The sequence below is a fragment of the Cornus florida genome, unplaced genomic scaffold, assembly GCF_030987335.1.
Source record: "Cornus florida cultivar Cherokee Brave unplaced genomic scaffold, ASM3098733v1 CherokeeBrave_3.0.0_Hap2_Chr02, whole genome shotgun sequence".
In the NCBI taxonomy this organism is placed as follows: domain Eukaryota; kingdom Viridiplantae; phylum Streptophyta; class Magnoliopsida; order Cornales; family Cornaceae; genus Cornus; species Cornus florida.
In genome coordinates, this window is record NW_026775572.1 from 3588524 (window position 1) to 3606873 (window position 18350).

The following is an 18350-nucleotide window of genomic DNA, read 5'->3' on the forward strand; positions in this document are numbered from 1 at the left end:
GCAAAATTGGATCACTTTTCTGAATTCTAACTTTATGAATTTAGGATTTCAAACTCCGACAGTACATAATAAAATGATATCAAATTTCAATCATGGACACATTTTAGTTAGTTTAGTAGCATCAAATTTCAATCATGCACTTTATTCAACAGAAGACTACCAAAAAAGATGGGAATTAAATAGAAGACCTAAACAAAGAGGTCTTTACATGAATTAAGAAATAAAATAAAAAAATGATCCACAACAATGCATCAAATCGGTAACATTGATTCATGAACTCTTGCCTGAGGTGTCAAACAGAGTCCTCAGACAACGCTTTTATCAGCATCTTTCACCGGACTTTGAATAATTTCAATGACTCTCTATCAAATGTTACAAGTAGACTGTCCGGAACACGATTTCGAGAAATCGCAGTTGCATCATCGAACTGGAAAAGGAAAATTCAAGGCAAGGGTTAGCTGTTCAAATATCTAGACAGGTCATTTGAACATAAATGGAAGCACATTCTCATAAATATAATAATAATCACTAATAAGGACGCAAAAAATAAAAAATTACACAATAAATGGAGTCCTGTAACTGGACTGAAGTGCAATTGAACTAAGTTATAAGAAATTGCAACCGCAAGATATAAGACATCATTATTATATAAATGATTAGAAAATGATGATTACAATCATACAGTTAATCCTCTAATTATTATTACTTAATAACGTAATAGTACTAACAGTACTAACAATTGATAATTTTTTTGGATAAACCAGCTTGGTTCTACGGTGGATGATTAAAAAAAATCTGATTATTACTTTGTTTAAACAACTCCAATTACATTATAAAACTATTGGAATGAAAATATAAGTAGAATTTCAAACACATGCCAAAAAAAAGTTCAACAATTTATTGCATGACATATGTTGCTCAATGAACCATTCAACCAATCAAATAAGCAAGCAGAATGAGTTGTCTATAAACAACATTTTATTCCATAACTAATTAATTTAAATACTTCCATGAAATGTTTTTTCATCTTTAAAGTAAAATCCAAAGGTTTAACGGGCATGTTGCTTATATACCACAATATATTTAAATATATAGAAGTTAAAATATTATAGAAAAAATATAGGTTATATCTCAAAACTTTTGATTGTCCAGAAAGGACATTAAAATGAAGCAAAACAAAATTAAATTACCACATCAAGTAGGTGCAGAGCTAACTTATAAACATATATATGTGGGTGTATATATATATCACAGAACAAGGGCAAGATAAGAGATTAAGATTGAGACTTTAATTTGAGAAACATAAAGAGAAAAGTGATCGCGTACTTGTGGGGCAGGATAGAGAGAGAGGGAAGAAAAGTGATCGCGTACTTGTGTCGCATGGGAAAATAGCGCCAGTCTCTAGAGTGTTGGAATATTGGGTTCATGATAATTTTTCAAATTAGTTGAAGTACAAACGCCAGTCTCTAGAGTGTTGGAATATTGCTTTCATGATAATTTTTCAAATTAGTTGAAGTACAAACTTTATCCATGTAATTTCATACATGAAAAAAAAAATTGATGACTTTCAAATGGGAAATTCAATATCACTGGTCATTAGCCCAGTTGAATTTACAGTACAGCTACAAAGACAGAAACACGTTTTAATACTCAAATAAAGTACTACGTCAAGCATGAAAAAACAAATAACAGAAAGTGAGAAAACATAACATTCATCAATATGTTGTGTCCATGGGACCAAAAAAAATATCAGGAATGGCAACTGTCGACAATAAATCCCGGGGCAGATGGCATTACCATTGACAACTATTAGAATAACAACAAAAGTCAAACATTTTATTTTGGAGACAAGATAGACATGAATTCACTTACATCTATGGTATAAACTACTGCTTCCACCATAAGGTGCTCCTCTTGTCTGCAAAGGAAAATTCACACACAATATTGATCAGGGGATTTCATATTAAGAAAAGGATCAATGTTATTAACACCATTGCTTATCAATGATGATCATATTTATTTTTTCAGAACATATTTGGTGTCATACATGGAAAAATGCACGTCAAAACATAAAAGATGAAAATGATTTAAAAGGTAAAAACAAAAATAATAATAATTTGGAAGGCATTTTTGAAACTAGTATTAAAAAATTCCTCGATAATGAACCATTTTCTGGAAACTCGAGAAAGTTGCTTTCCATGATTCCATGGAAATTTCCATATCTTGTCATGACTTAGCATAATGATGTGTTTTCAAAAACTTTTGTCTTGTATTATTTTAAATGACTTGAGAAAAATTGAAACAAAATTTGAAATAATAAATGAAGTAGGCACTTAACATCTGATATAGAATTTAATAATCAAATTTATACTCCGTGAATATGCTGGGTTAAATATTATCACAGCTGATGAAACCAAGATAACGTGTTTTCCCCCTTTCTGATCTTATAGCTACTTCAGATGAACGTCGAGCATAAACAAAATATTTTACTCTTGGACTCTTAACTACTTTATGAAATCGTATTATCACAACACTGGCACTACTGCATGAATGAGATGTATTGTAGCGCTGCAAATTGCCAGGTTTGAATAAGAAGAGACAAAAGCTCATGTCAATTAAATCAACCACCAGTATCTCCTTGATATAATCATCTAAAAACAAGTTTGTATGCTTCATACCTGGTAACTATTAGTATAATCACGAGTCCCATCAAGTGATCCTGCCAGCAAAAGTGAAAATTATTGCAAACAAAAATCTCATGGTCTGAAAACCACAATCAACATGACATATAATCTTACCAGAAGCATAACCAGCACCTTGTTGATGGTAATAGGGCAAAGATGTTGCACCAACTCCTTGGGACAATCCACCATAACTAAAAATATATAAAAAAAAATAAATTGAAATGAACAAAATGTACTGGGCGGATGTTAAATTGTAAGTGCTATTTATCACGAATGAGAATCAAAATTAACTTTTAATAGTACAACTAATTAGAAATACGTATCAGAACCTTAGGCTTGTAGTTGGGAAAGAACTTTCCAAGCGTGCACGAGGATACCCTCTGAGATCTGAATAAAGTGAATCATCTCCCTGCATTCGTCAATTTGAAGGTATTTCAAAAAGGCACACAAGTTAACAGAAAAGAACAATATTCAACATAAGTTGTACAGTACAGAAAATGGGCGCTTCCTCCCAGGTGATGGGTAAGGATGATCCTGATCAAGAGAACCTGCGCATGAAAGGAAAATATTAGGTGGAATCAGATACTTCACAAGCATATCCTTGTGTTGCTATAAATTAAATTGCAAAACACCTGAAAAATATGGTACAAACATGGCTATCAGTAAACACTTGAGTAGGGAACCAAAACTGTAAAAAATGCATATGTAGTTTCATAAAAAGGTTCCAATTTTATCTTTTTAAGTCAATCCTGAACCACATTTTGATTCCAGGAATATAAACTAACATTTACGGATAAACGTAATGTGACAATATTCTTGTCTGAGACTCCAAAAGATAGCTTAACAGATCTTATTCAACTAACATTACATTGGGCTTTCTTCCTATTATTCACAGCACCCAAATTTTGAACTATCTCACTTCCAGCTATTTTCTGGGAAGTAAAATACAGGTGGTTTTATTCTTATAGTGATGGCAACAGGACAGGTAAGGAAGGAGATCCTCTATCCCGACCTTGCCCTGCCAGAGTAGTATGCTGCCCTGTCCCATATCCATGACAAGCTTTCGTTTTTCGTCCCATCCCAGAACCCAGGAGTAATACTCAGTTTCCATGACAAGCTTTCGTTTTGCCAGTGACGTTAACAACCTGCAGCAACAGAGCTGGTAGTGCTACTATAAAGAGAGAGTGGCATAAGAGGAGATGGGAAAAAGTAAACCCAATCTCATCTCCATTTATAGGAATGAGGACAGGGTGGCCATATCCAAGTTCATCCCAATGAGGGGGGAGGGGAAATTGCATCTGGAACCTGTGTCGGACGCAGCTGAGGGATTGTGAGAACAAAAGGCAGGACGAGCCAGGTATCAATTGGGTGATAAAACCCCAGGAACAAAAATTGAAGGCTAATAGTTTTCAATAGAGTAACTATGGAGGCCATGTCCCTACGAGCTTAAATAAAAGATCTTCAAGATCTCTAAACAATTTAATAATATATATATATATATACACACACGCAAGTATATTTACCTTTTACAATCTAATGCATGAGAAGGTGAACATATCTAATACCCAAGGGTCACCTTCTGTTGCATTGCAGTATGGCCAGAGATTGTTGGGATTTGATGATTGGGTTGTTTGGGGTTCCCTGGGTTATGCCCTGTTCCTCTAGAGGGTTGATTGAGGCTTGGAGAGGTGTCTCTGTTGGGGCACTCATCCGGGATGCTTGGCAGGCTACCCCTCTCTGTGTTTGGTGGTGCATTTGGCTCGGGAGGAATCGAAGATACTTCGATGGCAAGGAGAAACCCGTTTCTATGCTTAAGTTTTCTATTATTTCTACTCTCTTTTGTTGGGTCTCAGGGAGAGATTATCGTTCTGTTGAGGAGATTATTATGTTTTTGGCCTCTTTGAAGGCTTGAGGCTCTCTTTGGTTTTTTCTTCTTGTATCCTTGGGTTTCGCTCCCCTTTGAGCGCTTTTTTATAAAATTCTTACTTATCAAAAAAAAAAAAAAAAACCCAAGGGTCTCAAAGGGGACATAGAGGACGGGCAAATGAAGTTCACTTATTCAATTGACTATTTTTTAAATGTTGCACAAGTTCTACCATACCAAAATGTTCAACAATAACAGCTCATAACATGTGTGATGCATTTGAAAAATAATTCTCACTCCGTTTTGAAATGCATTTCATACTTTTGTTGTTTCAGTTGGAATGTAATGTACAGGTACCACTTTGTGTAAAACATTCAGCATGACAGTAATGGGAAATTAAAGCAATGAAAAATAAAGTTAAACAAAAGAAAAATGAGAAAGAGGACTTAATAATTAATCAAATCCTGAGGGAAGAAGGGAAAGATGAGTGGAGCACAGAGGAGCCAATCAAAGTTTATATCGGTGGTTGCTGGAAGAATCCATTGGCTAAAACTTTGAGGCAGGAAGAAGACCAGAATTATATATAGAGAGAGAGGAACAGTTCTTATGAATATGATTATGCATTGAAAAAGATTTCTGTTCTTTTATTTAGCAATGCAAGATGTTTACTGTAATTGCCAAACATACAAAGAAGATGAATAGATAAATGTGTATGTTGTATAAGTTCTCCTAATGCATCCCAAAACACCACAAAAAATACAAAAAGTTCACAAAATATCCTAAAATAACAGCCAAAATAAAATAAAAGGCTTTGCATACCATTTTCTGGGGAGAAAAGAAATGTCTGTTCGAAATTAAATGGATTTAATGATCTTTTGAAGTCCCATTATTGGCAAATTCTCCATGTGTCTATCAATAGTAAGAAAAGACATAGCAGCTCTACAGGGTGACCTGAATATGTCACCTAAACAATTTTTATTTTAGGAAAAGATGAAAGAAATCTAATTATTAATGCACTAATGCAGAAAAGTAGTTTAATGAAAGTTACGGCAAAAGGACAAAAGCATGAAACAGCATGGGCTGAATGAGAAAGGCATGATTCCCTTCTATCAACAGAACATTTTATTCTGCATCAAGAGGTAGCTGGAGCAGACCAATCCATTGTAACCATCCAAAAGTAGCTACCACAGGGTTGGTTAAGTTACTGATTTAGTGTCAATTTTGTTCTTTTCTATTTTATTTTATTTTATTTTTTTTAAAAAAAAATTCTAAAAAATTGCTTAGTCAATTAAGCATGTGTCTCAAATCCACTATATGTTTAGAACAGTACAAATTCACAATAATAAATATATGACATTACCAACGGGCCAGTAGCCTAGCGGTATCAGCCTCTTACTTCCCAAAGGGAGGTCAAGGATTCAAGTCTCAGCAGAGACAAGTGTGTGTGAGTACTAACTAGGAAAAAAAATATATATATATAACATTTAATCAGGCACATATTAACCCCATGGTGCTGACAATAACAGTTCTCTGTCATTAAATGCTTTAGCATTTCACTCAGATGTAGTTTTGTTTTCTTCAATTACAAAAGATTGAATAAATGAAGTCGAACCGGTGAAGTAATCAAAACAAAAATTTGCGTTTACACCTCATAATAAGATACAAATACAAAATTACAGAAGTCTTTCAAAGATCTTATATATAACAAGGGAAACAAAGTTCGGACAGTAACATATTACCTATGCCTAAACTTGTTCGTGACTGCGTCCATGATGCTTGTTCCCTCAAGAGTTGTACAAGTTCGGCAGTTGTAGAAGACCTTTTATCAATTCCAACATTCTCGTAACCACTACTGTACGATTTTCCTTTGTTTCTGGGTTCATGTGGCCTTGTGACAGCTGAAACAAGAATTGATCATATACGACAAAAATGTTACTAAACAATATCACATTATCATATAATACACTGAGTGATCTAAAACACAGTTTCCATGTTTTGGATGCGCCTTGTAAAACACAGTTGGTTGGGGGTAACGTATTTTCTGGTGACCTGGTAAAAAATATAATAATCACAAGAAAAAGAAACAGAAACTCACATTGGGCTACCTTTAACTTCACTTTGGAAGATTCCTTACTAATAGGATTTGAGACTGGTTTGATTTCCTTGCCCTTTGGTAGTGGTTTCGCAAGCGATACCTTCACATTCACCTAGACAATCACAGTTATACAAATCCATTATAGGAAAAGCAACCAAGTAAATGAATTAAGAACATTATACAGAAACAATGCAGAACCTTGGAACCATCATCATTAAATGACTCACGACGGAATGCCTCAATACATGCAAGAGCAGCTTCACGCGTTGTATAATTAATAAATGCAAAGTCTTTTCTCTTAGATGAACCTAGATTTCGAGCAAGAGCAACATTTTCAATCTCACCAAACTTTTTGAAATAGTTTCTCACGTTCTCTTCAGTCCACGAGGAAGGTATATATTCAGCATAAACCGATTTCACCTGGATGAAGGCAAGATAAATGAACCACTTATCAACAATGTTGAGTGAGATGTCCCCCAAAAAAATTACCCGAACACCAACACCACACCCCACCCCCACCCACCCACCCAAAAAGAAAAAAAAAATTACAATCAATACAATATATATATATATATATTTATATATATATATATATATATATATATATATATATATATATTCTAATAAAAAGAAGATCACAACTAACATATTCTAACAAAGATCCGAATTACAGCCTAAACCACTGTCAACTGCTATCAAAAATTAAATCAAGCTATAAAAATTAAATCATCCATCAAACATAACACAGAACTGGACAGACCTTAAGCATTTCTTCTTCATCTGGCTCCTTCAAGGGTTCAGCCCAAGCAACTTTTATTTTCTGATGCTTCCCAAAGACGTCCTTTTTTTGGAGTTTCTTGTAAGCATTTTGAGCATCTTTACAAGTTTCAAGTTCAAGAAATGCATATCCACGATTACACCCAATCTTATTAGGATCATCCATAACTGTAACTTTATCTATTTTCTCAATCCCAATTTCCTGCAGCAGCTTAAGAACCTGTGCAGACATAAATCTTCTTTTTAGACAAATCATCCAAACGGGGAGTTGCTGAAAACCAACATAAAACATAAAAGCTTACATCTTCACTCTTCCAATGCTTGACAATATTACCAAGAAATATTGTGTCATTGCCCTCAACAAGCGATGTGCGACACTGCTTTCCACAAATCTGGGTTGTAGTTTAAAAGCAAAATAAAAAAAAGGAAAAGGAACAGAAAGAAATAAAAGAGCTGTTAGGAGAATGATAATAAAGCTAATATTCTGCCTTTCCCAGTTAGTATATGACAATTTTAGGCCGAGCAACATAATTAGCATATCTGGTCCAACACTCCAACTTCGACAATAAATTCTGTGAAAACAATAAATAATAGTAATATAGTAACAATAACAAACAATGATGACAATAATTATAATAGTTCCAACAATCAAACATAATGAATATTAATATTTAGGGGTGGCAATTTGCCCCATCCCGGCAGGTTTCCGCCCCTAATTGGACAGTATGGTATGCCCCGTTTAGGGGTAGGGGTAGGGGCGGGTGTGGTATTATATGTTTTAACCCAACTTGGGGTGGGGGCGGATATATACTTAAACCCATCCCGCCCCGCAATGATTATATAAAATATTGTTATTATTTTAATAATTTAATAACCTTACCCTTCTAATAAATTACAAAAAGTACCCCATATATATACATAAGATACATCTATTAGGGCTCCATCATAACCCACGGCCTCTCCTCGTGATTCTCTCATCACTCCTCACATCAGCCCTCAGCCCTCAGCCCTCAACCCCACTCCGCCGTGATCTCCGATGATCAAGAGGCCCGCCATTTTCGACCTCTAAGAGCCGGCGACCTCCAACAACCGGTGTTCTCTCTCTATGGTAAACTCCCTCTCTCTCTCTCTCTCTCTCCCCACCCCCCCCCCCCCCCTTATTTCTCTCTTTCTCTGTTTTTTTATATATATATATATATATATATATTATTTAATATATCTGTTTCTCTCCTTTTATTTCTCTCTCTCTTTGTCGAGATTAGTACCATCTGTGGATGGATGTATATAGATTAGAGCATTGAGCACCATTTTATTTATTTATTTATTTTTCTGTGATAAGTATTGAGCACCTTGTGTGGTTGTGGGCTTGTTATAGAGAGTATACATTATTACCGGGATGGGGCTGGGATGAAAGAAGTTGTAGGGACCCGCCCCGTTGCCATCCCTAATAATATGATAGATACATATTGTTTAAAATGACGACAAAATGGATAGCATAAGGACATTAAACAAGAGAATAGACATTTTGCCAGCACAATGTAGGATTGAATCCAGGATTGCCAACCACAAAAGAATACATTATCTAAAAAAATAGATATCAGTGTGGCTGCTAAAAGTAGTAGGAAGAGATATGTAAGAGCTGAGGATCAATACGACAGCATTCAACAATTTTTTATAGTTAAAAAAAGTAAATAAAGCATCAAAACGTAATAAAGATGAAAAAGACCACTTTATTTCAAACCCATGTCATCATTTCCATTTTTATATCATTTTACATCTTAATATTAGAAGATACTTGTCCACAAATTCTATTATATGAGAAGTCCAACGAGGAAAAAGGATGCAAATTTGTATGGAAACCCATAAGATGTAAATGCTAGTCTCAGAAAACTCTACTTAAGATGTGAATGCTATTCTCAGAAAACTCAGTAGAGGTTCTTGTAACTTGCTGAAAGAAAAATAACACGTGAAAGCATTTATATTTGTGAACCTTAGACTCCATATTACAATGTAATATGTACCAGTCCATCCCTCCAAACAGCCAAAGTTCAAAGAATGCCTCACTTCTTATACAATTGTGAGATGTATTCCAATAGAGTAATTAAATTAATACTCATTTAAATGATATCCAATCCATTCAATAGTGTAATTAAATTAATATGCATTTAAATGATATCCTATCTTTGAAATTGTAAATCATACCATAATGGTGACTCAAAAGACAGGTTGACATTTTTTCAAATTGAAGTTATTAAAAAATGATTTTAAAAAGTTGAATATAATTGGTGAGATGGCGTGTAATATAAAAGAATAAAAAAAGATAATTCATGTGGCTAGCCCCATCCATATGGGATTAAGGCAAGGAGGATGAGGATGACGATGCTGATGATACAAAAATAGAAGGTGTATATATATATATATAGAAATATAAAAATATAATGTGAAAGTGTGACATATAATATTATAGAACACTTTGTATGTAATCATATCATCTAATGGGCCAAAAACCTGCCATTTATAATACTAGGCCCTTCGAACTTATCAAAAGTTTCATTAATCTTCTCACTCTTTTTCCATAAAGTGACCCTAGTCTCAAGAAGGGAAGTTTTAAATCGTTGCCCTACCAATTAATTTCGTCATCCTAGTGAGCATACGGTTTTTAATAAGATTTAAAGCCAAACTTTTGGCTGAAGAAGAATCTACAAGTATTTTGAATACCCAGTTATTTCTTCCTTTTTATCTCTTCCAAAAAAAATTTGTTCCATTTTTTCAAGATCTTGCTTTCTGTTGCCAATTTGACATATCCATCTGTTCTTCCTATTTTGCACCATTTTGATATACATGAAAATAACTCGCTTAATCACCATAAACTCCATTGTTCTTTTTGTGACGTTTCAGTTTTGATGGAAAATATAGACTAAACCTCTCCTTGACAAAGGATATCCCATTGCCACCTTCTCCAATAATAAGGGTTCCAAACCTATCTTACGAATAATAAGAAAGGGGCAGGTTTTAGTCCATCTGTCTTCTTTAATGAATAAGATTCAAGAGCTTAACTGAACCTTCCTTCTACGCTTACGAAGACAGGCAAATCCAAGACCTTTATGTACAATTGTATATGATAGCATAGGGGACACTTCCTTGAAGAAAACCATAATCCCGTCTACATTGAAGTAGATTAAGCAGTTCAGGCTAGTGAAATCCGCTATCTACCATTGGCCTTTGTGAAAGCTTCTCTTTAATATGTTTGATCCTTTTCCAAGCCTTAGTCTTCACCGTTATTATGGATCCTCCAATCCTATAGTTTGATACACTACTCTAAGACCATCAGTCAGATTTGGTTATTGCTACACAGCCTACACCCTCTCTAGACAAATGATTTTATTCAACATCTACTTTTCTAAAATACTTATAATAAAAATAAAAATAAAAAAAACACACACACACACATCTACTTTTCTAAAATAAAACTTTATAACGGTTTCTCATATTTTTAAAAAATGAAAAACATTCCCGAGGGTTTCAATTACTATGTTCCATCTGGATAATACCACACAAACACACATTAACGTAATTACACATTAAAAGCATTGTAGAATAACCATTCTTACCATCATCAACACAAATAAAATGATTCGATGTGGGATTTTCATTTATCAATCATCTTATAGCAAAAATAAAAATAAAAAATCTACTAAATATGATACTCACCTCAAAGGCCAACCAGGAAACCTCTCTAAACTACTTGATGCTGTGTTTTGTACGCATGACGGAAATGAAATAAAAATAAAATGCAGAATGGAGTGGAAGGAATGGGAAAGATGAAAGGAATGGAACAGGAATGATGCAGGAACAGAATGGACATTCCCATAGCACTTTTTGATTTCAAAAAGGTAAAAGGAGGCACCAGATATACACTATATTCATTCTAAGTACAATTAATCAATGCATAAGAAAGCCAAGATTATTACCTCAACTTTGGGATATTTTGCCAAAGCCTTCTTAGCATCAGCTGCTGAAGCAAAACGCACAAATGCAAACCCCTTATTCTTCCCTGTTTTACTATTCATCACTAATCTCACCTCCACAATAGCACCAACCTCTTCAAAAATTTTCCTGACGTCTTCCTCCTTTGAATCCTTGTCCAAACCGCCAATGAAAATCTCAGTTTTCCGCTTCCTTCGCCGCTCCAATGCCTCCATTTCCCCGCTCAAAACTACATCAACCATCCTAACTTCTTCCTTCAAACCGCTAACTTCACAGTTCTCCACCTCTTCCTCACCACCTCTAGAATTTACATTTTCAGTTTCACATTCGTCACTCTGATCTGGGATTGAACTCTCATCCTCTAACTGAGTTTCAGTTACAGAAAGAGTCTTTTCACTTTGATTGTTCTTAGCTGCTACAGAATCTGGAGCTTCAGATAAATTTTCAGTCAAAGAAACATCAAGGTCTCCTTCACAAGCCTCTGGCTTCTCCAGAATGGAAACATGAGTATTTGCATTTTCAACCTCCATTGAAACGGAATCATTAAGGTTAGTGTTCAAATTTTCTGCCTCTGGCTTCTCTGGAATGGAAACATGAGTATCTGCGTTTTCAACCTCCATTGAAACGGAATCATTAAGGTTAGTGTTAGAATTTTCAGCCTCGACCAAAACAGTGACATTAGATTCGGAATTCCCAACTTTCTTTGAAACAGAAGTACTAGAATCAGCATTGTGATTTTTGATTTCCATTGAAACTGACTCTAAAGGTTTCGGGTTTTCAACTTCCGTCCCACCCAAAACAATAGGGTTAGGGTTTTCACCATCTTTGGCTGTTCCTGCTTTCTCTTCCGTTTCTCCATTCACCATCTTTTGCACCCTTTTGGGCACCTTTTTCTTCACCAACTTCTTTACAATTCTCACAGTCTTCTTCACCACAGTTTTCCCTCCCGTCTTCGACACAGCTTTAATCGCAGCTTCTTGACCACTTCCATCAACATTCTGAGGCACAACGGCTGTATTCGAGGCAATTTCAGGCGATAGCGACTCCTTCGCATCTAGGGTTTCACGGCTTTTGACAGTAGTAGTGTTCTCGGATAAAGTTTCAGATGGTGCGGTTTCGTGTTCAACAAAAGTAGGGTTTGTCACATTAATATTCTCATCAATTGGTGCTGCTTTGCGTTCTGTTGTGAAAGTAGTTCCTTGGGTGGATGGTTCTGCAGAAAAAATGATTTCTTGGGTGGATTTAGAAGCGGTTATAGCAGGGGATTCTTCAGTTTCAATGGCGGCTTCTGAGGGTTTTACAATCGGAACTTCAGTAAAATCTTCACCGGAATTGGGGATAATTTTGGGAGAGGTTTTCGGGGTGGTTTCAATTGTAGGGGAAGAGGATGGTTTTGAGTTGGTGGTTGTGGAAGATGGCGTTTCTTGGGAGTCGGCGGCAGATTTGGCGGAAGAACTAGGGTTGGATTTTCTGACGGATTTTCTGACGGGGGTCCTAGTGATACGTCTTGGAGGCATATTTTCTCTCTAATTGGTTCTCTCCGTCGTTAACGGTGGTCGGAGAATAGAGAAGAAACACGCAATGCAACGTCGGAAAAAAATTGGGTACCGGACTAATATAACGCACCCGACTAATATATAATTACCGAATTGGTACTACAAATCTACAATATACAGCAGTCGGTATCTCGAATACCCAATACACATTCTTCTTCCTGATACAAACAATTTATAACAAGACTTTCTGTGGATTACTTACCTAATTGGTAGTACTGCATGGTCTGTATCTGACCTTTTTTCCTAGGGACTTTTACGTATAACTGGTCGCAGCAAAACTGAATTACCAAATCATTGATGTAGTTTGCATATTTACTAAAACATGAACCAAAAGTGAAGATTTTCATTGTGAACTTTTTTATAAGCTAAATTATATTTTTACTCTTTATTTTATGCACAACTTACCTAGAGAACAACTGTTAGAAATTCTAGAATTTTGTCAAATAGTACTAAAAAACTGTTATATTTCACTATAAATCGGTAATACAACACTTAACCTTCGTCGAAGAATAGAAGAATTTAGATCTATAATTATTCTTATACAGAATATTTTAAAAACTAGACGACAAAGATTTTAATTAGGTTTATGAGTAGAATATAATTTAATAACTTAGATAGCTCTATAAAACGACTTGGAGAAAATCTAGATTATATTAAAAACTAAATATACCAGAATTCTAGTCCACATAATCTAGATAACAAAATAATATTAGTCTCAATTAAAGACATAAATAGTGATATTAAAAATATTTTAGAAAATCAAAAAATAATTATGGACTATTTAAAATTTTTGAAAACAGATATCCAAATATTATTACAATAGTTTTATGAGTACTAGTAATCCTAATTATCTAGTAGCTTTAGCCGACCTAAAATCGACAAAGATCCCGTAGGATTTACAAGTTTTAAGACCGACATACAATCAACTAATATAAATATGAAACAAAACAACTTTTTAATCCAGTTATTACTTCAGTTATCTGAAAAAGTTAACAAACTTGAAGAAAAACTAGAAGTAATACAAGAAAGTATTCCCAGAGAATCTTCTAAAGAATTATTTGAATTATCAAATAAAATAAAAGATTTAAACTTATCAACTAATTCATTCTCGACTAAAACTACCAAGCGGGTAAATCTTTTACAATCTCATAGAGAATGGCCATTGTTATTAGAAAAGCCAAAGAAATAATGAGGGTAGAAGATCTATATGATAATGAACATGATGTTCAAAAATATATCGAAAAAAGAATGAAGAAAGTATCTAATAAAATTAATATTTATTCTAATAATTTATTAAATTTTCAAAGCAAGATATACAATCATTTTAGCCAACGAAGGATAAGCATAGTAAATAACCAAGTAATTTTAGATCTTATAACCCCAGAGGCTTGTCAGGAGCTGGAAAAAAGTAATTTAGAGCTTATGCATTTAGGTGTAATAATGATCGGAATAGTAGGATTAAATAGATCAGAAGTAGGAATCAGAGCACTCGCATATATTTATGATGATCGATGGAATAACCATCAACAAGCACAAATAGCTAGCGCTGAAATAGATCTAGCAGCCAACGCAACCATTGTAGGATGTATTCCTAATTTTACGATGACCACTAGAGAATTTAGTAAACATATAAAAATAGCTATATCCACAAAAGGGTAGAATATGACAGGACAGTATGAGAACTTATTAATTAGTACTTTATTTATGGAAAAACAGTTAATCAATATAATTTAAAATTCAAAACTCAATTTAGTGAAATAATTAAACCTTTTAGTAGCAAATATGTCCAGATGATAGAGGCTAGAAAAGTAAGTAGTATAACCCACGAATGAACTAAATGAAACAACCAAAAAGGTTCCTGAAAACAATATGATATATGTAAAAAATAGTGGAAAACTAGTATAAGGTTTAGTAACAATAAAAGACAAGATAATTTAACAGATGACATCGAAGAAGAATTCTTAACTACTTTAGTAGAAATAAAATCTCCCGAGGAAATAAATGTCGATGAAATTTTAGATAAAATAATGTATGATTTTGACAATTTAGAAGCAGAAGACTTACAAGAACAGTACCCAGAACCTAAATGCCAACTTATAGAAAGTATTTACCTACGACAAGAAAATAACGATGATATTAACAAAAATTTATTAAACGTAGGATTTAAATCCTTTTATACAATATATGAGTTAAACACATTAAAAAAAGAATTGAATGTAATAGAACATAGAGAAGGAAAAGAACCAGAAGAATCAACCTCTCATGCTCAACCTACAGAATCAGTGGACCAATAAATGCATTCCGCTAGTAATACCAATATAAATGACGACTATAGTACTGGACAAAGATTACAACCCTCACAAGAAACGTATGTAGAAAATAGAAATATACCAGATACGTCTACCTGGATACCAAATTGTATAAAGTATGAAAACATTCCAGCACATGACACAGGAACTATTTTAGACATATCAAGACACGATCCACAAGATTAGGCAAAAGTAATTGAAAACTAGGAACAAGACTATATTAGAACATGTATTCTAACCAAATTTGATAATAGAACACAAGCCTTAACTTATTGCGAAACCCTACTTAGAGGAACAATCTATGACTGGTGGCAATCTTACAAAATTAGTTATGCTAATGATTATGCCATCTTAAAGGATATTTTTACAATTCAGATGTTTACTGGCTTAGTAAAAAGAGTTTTAATAAGAGAAGATAAACTATTGGAAGAAACCCAAGTAAAGCAAAACGAAGCTTTACGTAATTTAGAATTATTGTAGATTTGTGACTTTAGATATATAAAAGACTATACAAATAAGTTTTTCGAATATTTTGCCGCCACAGGAAAAACCGGAGACAGAACGTTACTAGATAGATATCTTCAGAAATTACCAGGAAGTATAGGAACTAAAATATGGGAAAAGTGGTTAGAAAATCCCAGAAGAGAAAGGTTAGCCATAAGAGATAAAGTAAATCATGTTTATAATATATTAAAAGCATAATGTAAACTACGAAAGGAGTCTAAACAGATTAAAAAACAATTCTATTTTACATGTAGACAATTCGACTTTCCGCCACAATACGGTTGCATGCCCCAAAAACCTATAAACAAAACAAACCTAGGAAATATAATTTGCGAAAAAGTAAAACATATCGTAATAAAAAAACTTATGTTAAAAATAACCCCAGACCTTTTAAGAAACGTCCTTGGTATAAAAAACAAAAAATAAACAAAGATAAGAAGGATAGTAAAGATACTAAAGATGGAAAAATTAACACTCTACCCACAAGAGAAAGAAGTTGTAAATGTTTTATTTGTGAAGATCCAGGTCATATAAGATCAAATTGTCCCTATAGATATTAACAAAACCCTATTAAAAGAATTCAAGAAAAAATCAATATCCTCGAAGATATTGAAGAACATATAAAAGAACTATATGAATTAGAAAGTATTTATGACTCAGACAATGATAATGAAAGCATATATAGCATCAAAAGCATAGATAATGAATTTGATCACGATAAAGATCTTGAACAAGGGCTTCATTCTATGGAATATTTCGTCTACACTATAAGCAATTCATCATGTCATTATGATTCAGTTAAATTTTATTTTTCATCTTACAACTGTAAACAATGTAACTCCTCTATTAAAGAAGGTCATTACTGTAGAGACCATTGTAAAACTTTGTTATGTAATAACTGTTATATAACTATGAATGTAAGCGAGAAGATACATTAGTTAAATCTATAAATTCAATACATAAACCCTCTAGTTTAATCCAATTCCCGGTAACCTTAGAATTTTAAAAAAAAAATTAGTTCAAACCTCAGCTATGTCAGATACTGGAGCATCCAAAAGCATAATTAAAAAACATTTAGTACCAGAAGAAGCCTTGGTAAAGTTAAACTATAATGTTAATATAAGCCAGTATAATAATGAGAAACTCTTAATAACTCATTGTGTTCAAAACATTCCTATACTAATGAATAATGGAAAGTTTGTTTTACCCCAAACTTATGTAGTTAATAATATTCCTAGTACTTATGATTTTATTTTAGGATTGAATTTTATAAACTCATTCACTTGAGGATTCATGTATACCCATACGAGTTTACAATTCTTTAAGAAAGAAACGTTTATTCCATCCAACCCCCCTTGAATTCCTCAGAAAGAAAAATGAACTATTACTTATGTCAATACTTTACCTATGACAGAAGAAACTACAGAAAACTTATTTGATGTAACCGAATTTTTAGAAGATGTTTCTGAAGCATTAATATTTCTTAGCCAACTTGATGAATTAAAGAATTTCCTTAATAATAAAGCTATACTAAAAAAATCCTAAATTAAATAACTACTGAGATTTTAGGAGAAGATCCCCAGAAATACTGGTATAAAAATAAAATCGAAGCAAAATTGAATATAATAAATCATTTCATAACTATAAAAACTCAAGATAATCCTCATACCCTTGACAATCAAGAAGAGTTTCAAAAACAAATCAAAGAACTTCTATTACTAAAGATAATACGAAAAAGTAATAGTAGACATCGGAGTCTAGCTTTTATGGTACGAAATCATGCCGAGATAAAAGAAAAAAAGCTTGTATGGTTATAAATTATAAGAGATTAAATGGTAATACTTACAATGATAGCGATAAAATTCTTAATAAAGATGTTTTAATAAATCGAATACAAGATATAAAATGGTTCTCTAAATTTGACTGCAAATTAGGATTTTGACAAATCCGTATGGCTGACGAATCTATCGAATGGACTGCATTCACATGTCCTGAAGGACATTATGAATGGTTTGTTATGCCTTTTAGATTAAAGAATACGCCACAAGAGTTCCAACAAAAAATGGATACCATATTTAATAAACATTCAAAATTTTGTTATGTTTACATAGATGATATTTTAGTCTTCAGTCAAACTAAAGAAGAACATAGAAAATATCTTGAAATTATATTAAATGAATTTATAACTCAAGGACTCATTATGAGTAGTAAAAATATGATACCTGAAAAACAAGATATCGAATTTTAAGGCTTGTATATGAAAGAAGGAAAAGTATAATTATAATCACATATTGTGCAAAAGATTTTAGATTTTCCTGATAAATTAGAAGAAACTAAGTTATTACAAGCATTTTTAGGATTATTAAATTATGGTCGCAATTTTATTCCAAAATTAGGACAATTAGTAGGACCATTTTATTCTAAATTAGGAAAAAATGGTCAAAAATATTTTAATACTCAATATATAGAATTAGTTAAGAAAATTAAATCTTTAGTCACTCAGTTAGAACCCTTACAACTCCCACTTGAAAATAGTTATAAAATAATTCAAACAGATCCATCAGCACAAGGATG

The 18350-nt window shown here is 33.3% G+C and overlaps 1 protein-coding gene across 1 annotated transcript; it reads right to left on the reverse strand.

Moving 5' to 3' along the window:
• Nucleotides 1-64: 64 nt before the first annotated feature.
• Nucleotides 65-13186, reverse strand: LOC132293160 (nucleolin 2-like). Its single transcript, XM_059790506.1, has 12 exons — nt 11392-13186; nt 7723-7812; nt 7404-7640; nt 6842-7063; nt 6644-6755; nt 6288-6446; nt 3177-3232; nt 3014-3093; nt 2799-2875; nt 2679-2719; nt 1873-1918; nt 65-427 (listed from the first exon to the last, which is right to left on the reverse strand). Exons 1-12 carry the CDS (start codon nt 12922-12924, stop codon nt 420-422), a joined length of 2661 nt encoding a protein of 886 aa, XP_059646489.1. The 5' UTR covers nt 12925-13186; the 3' UTR covers nt 65-419.
• Between the last annotated feature and the right edge of the window lie 5164 nt (nt 13187-18350).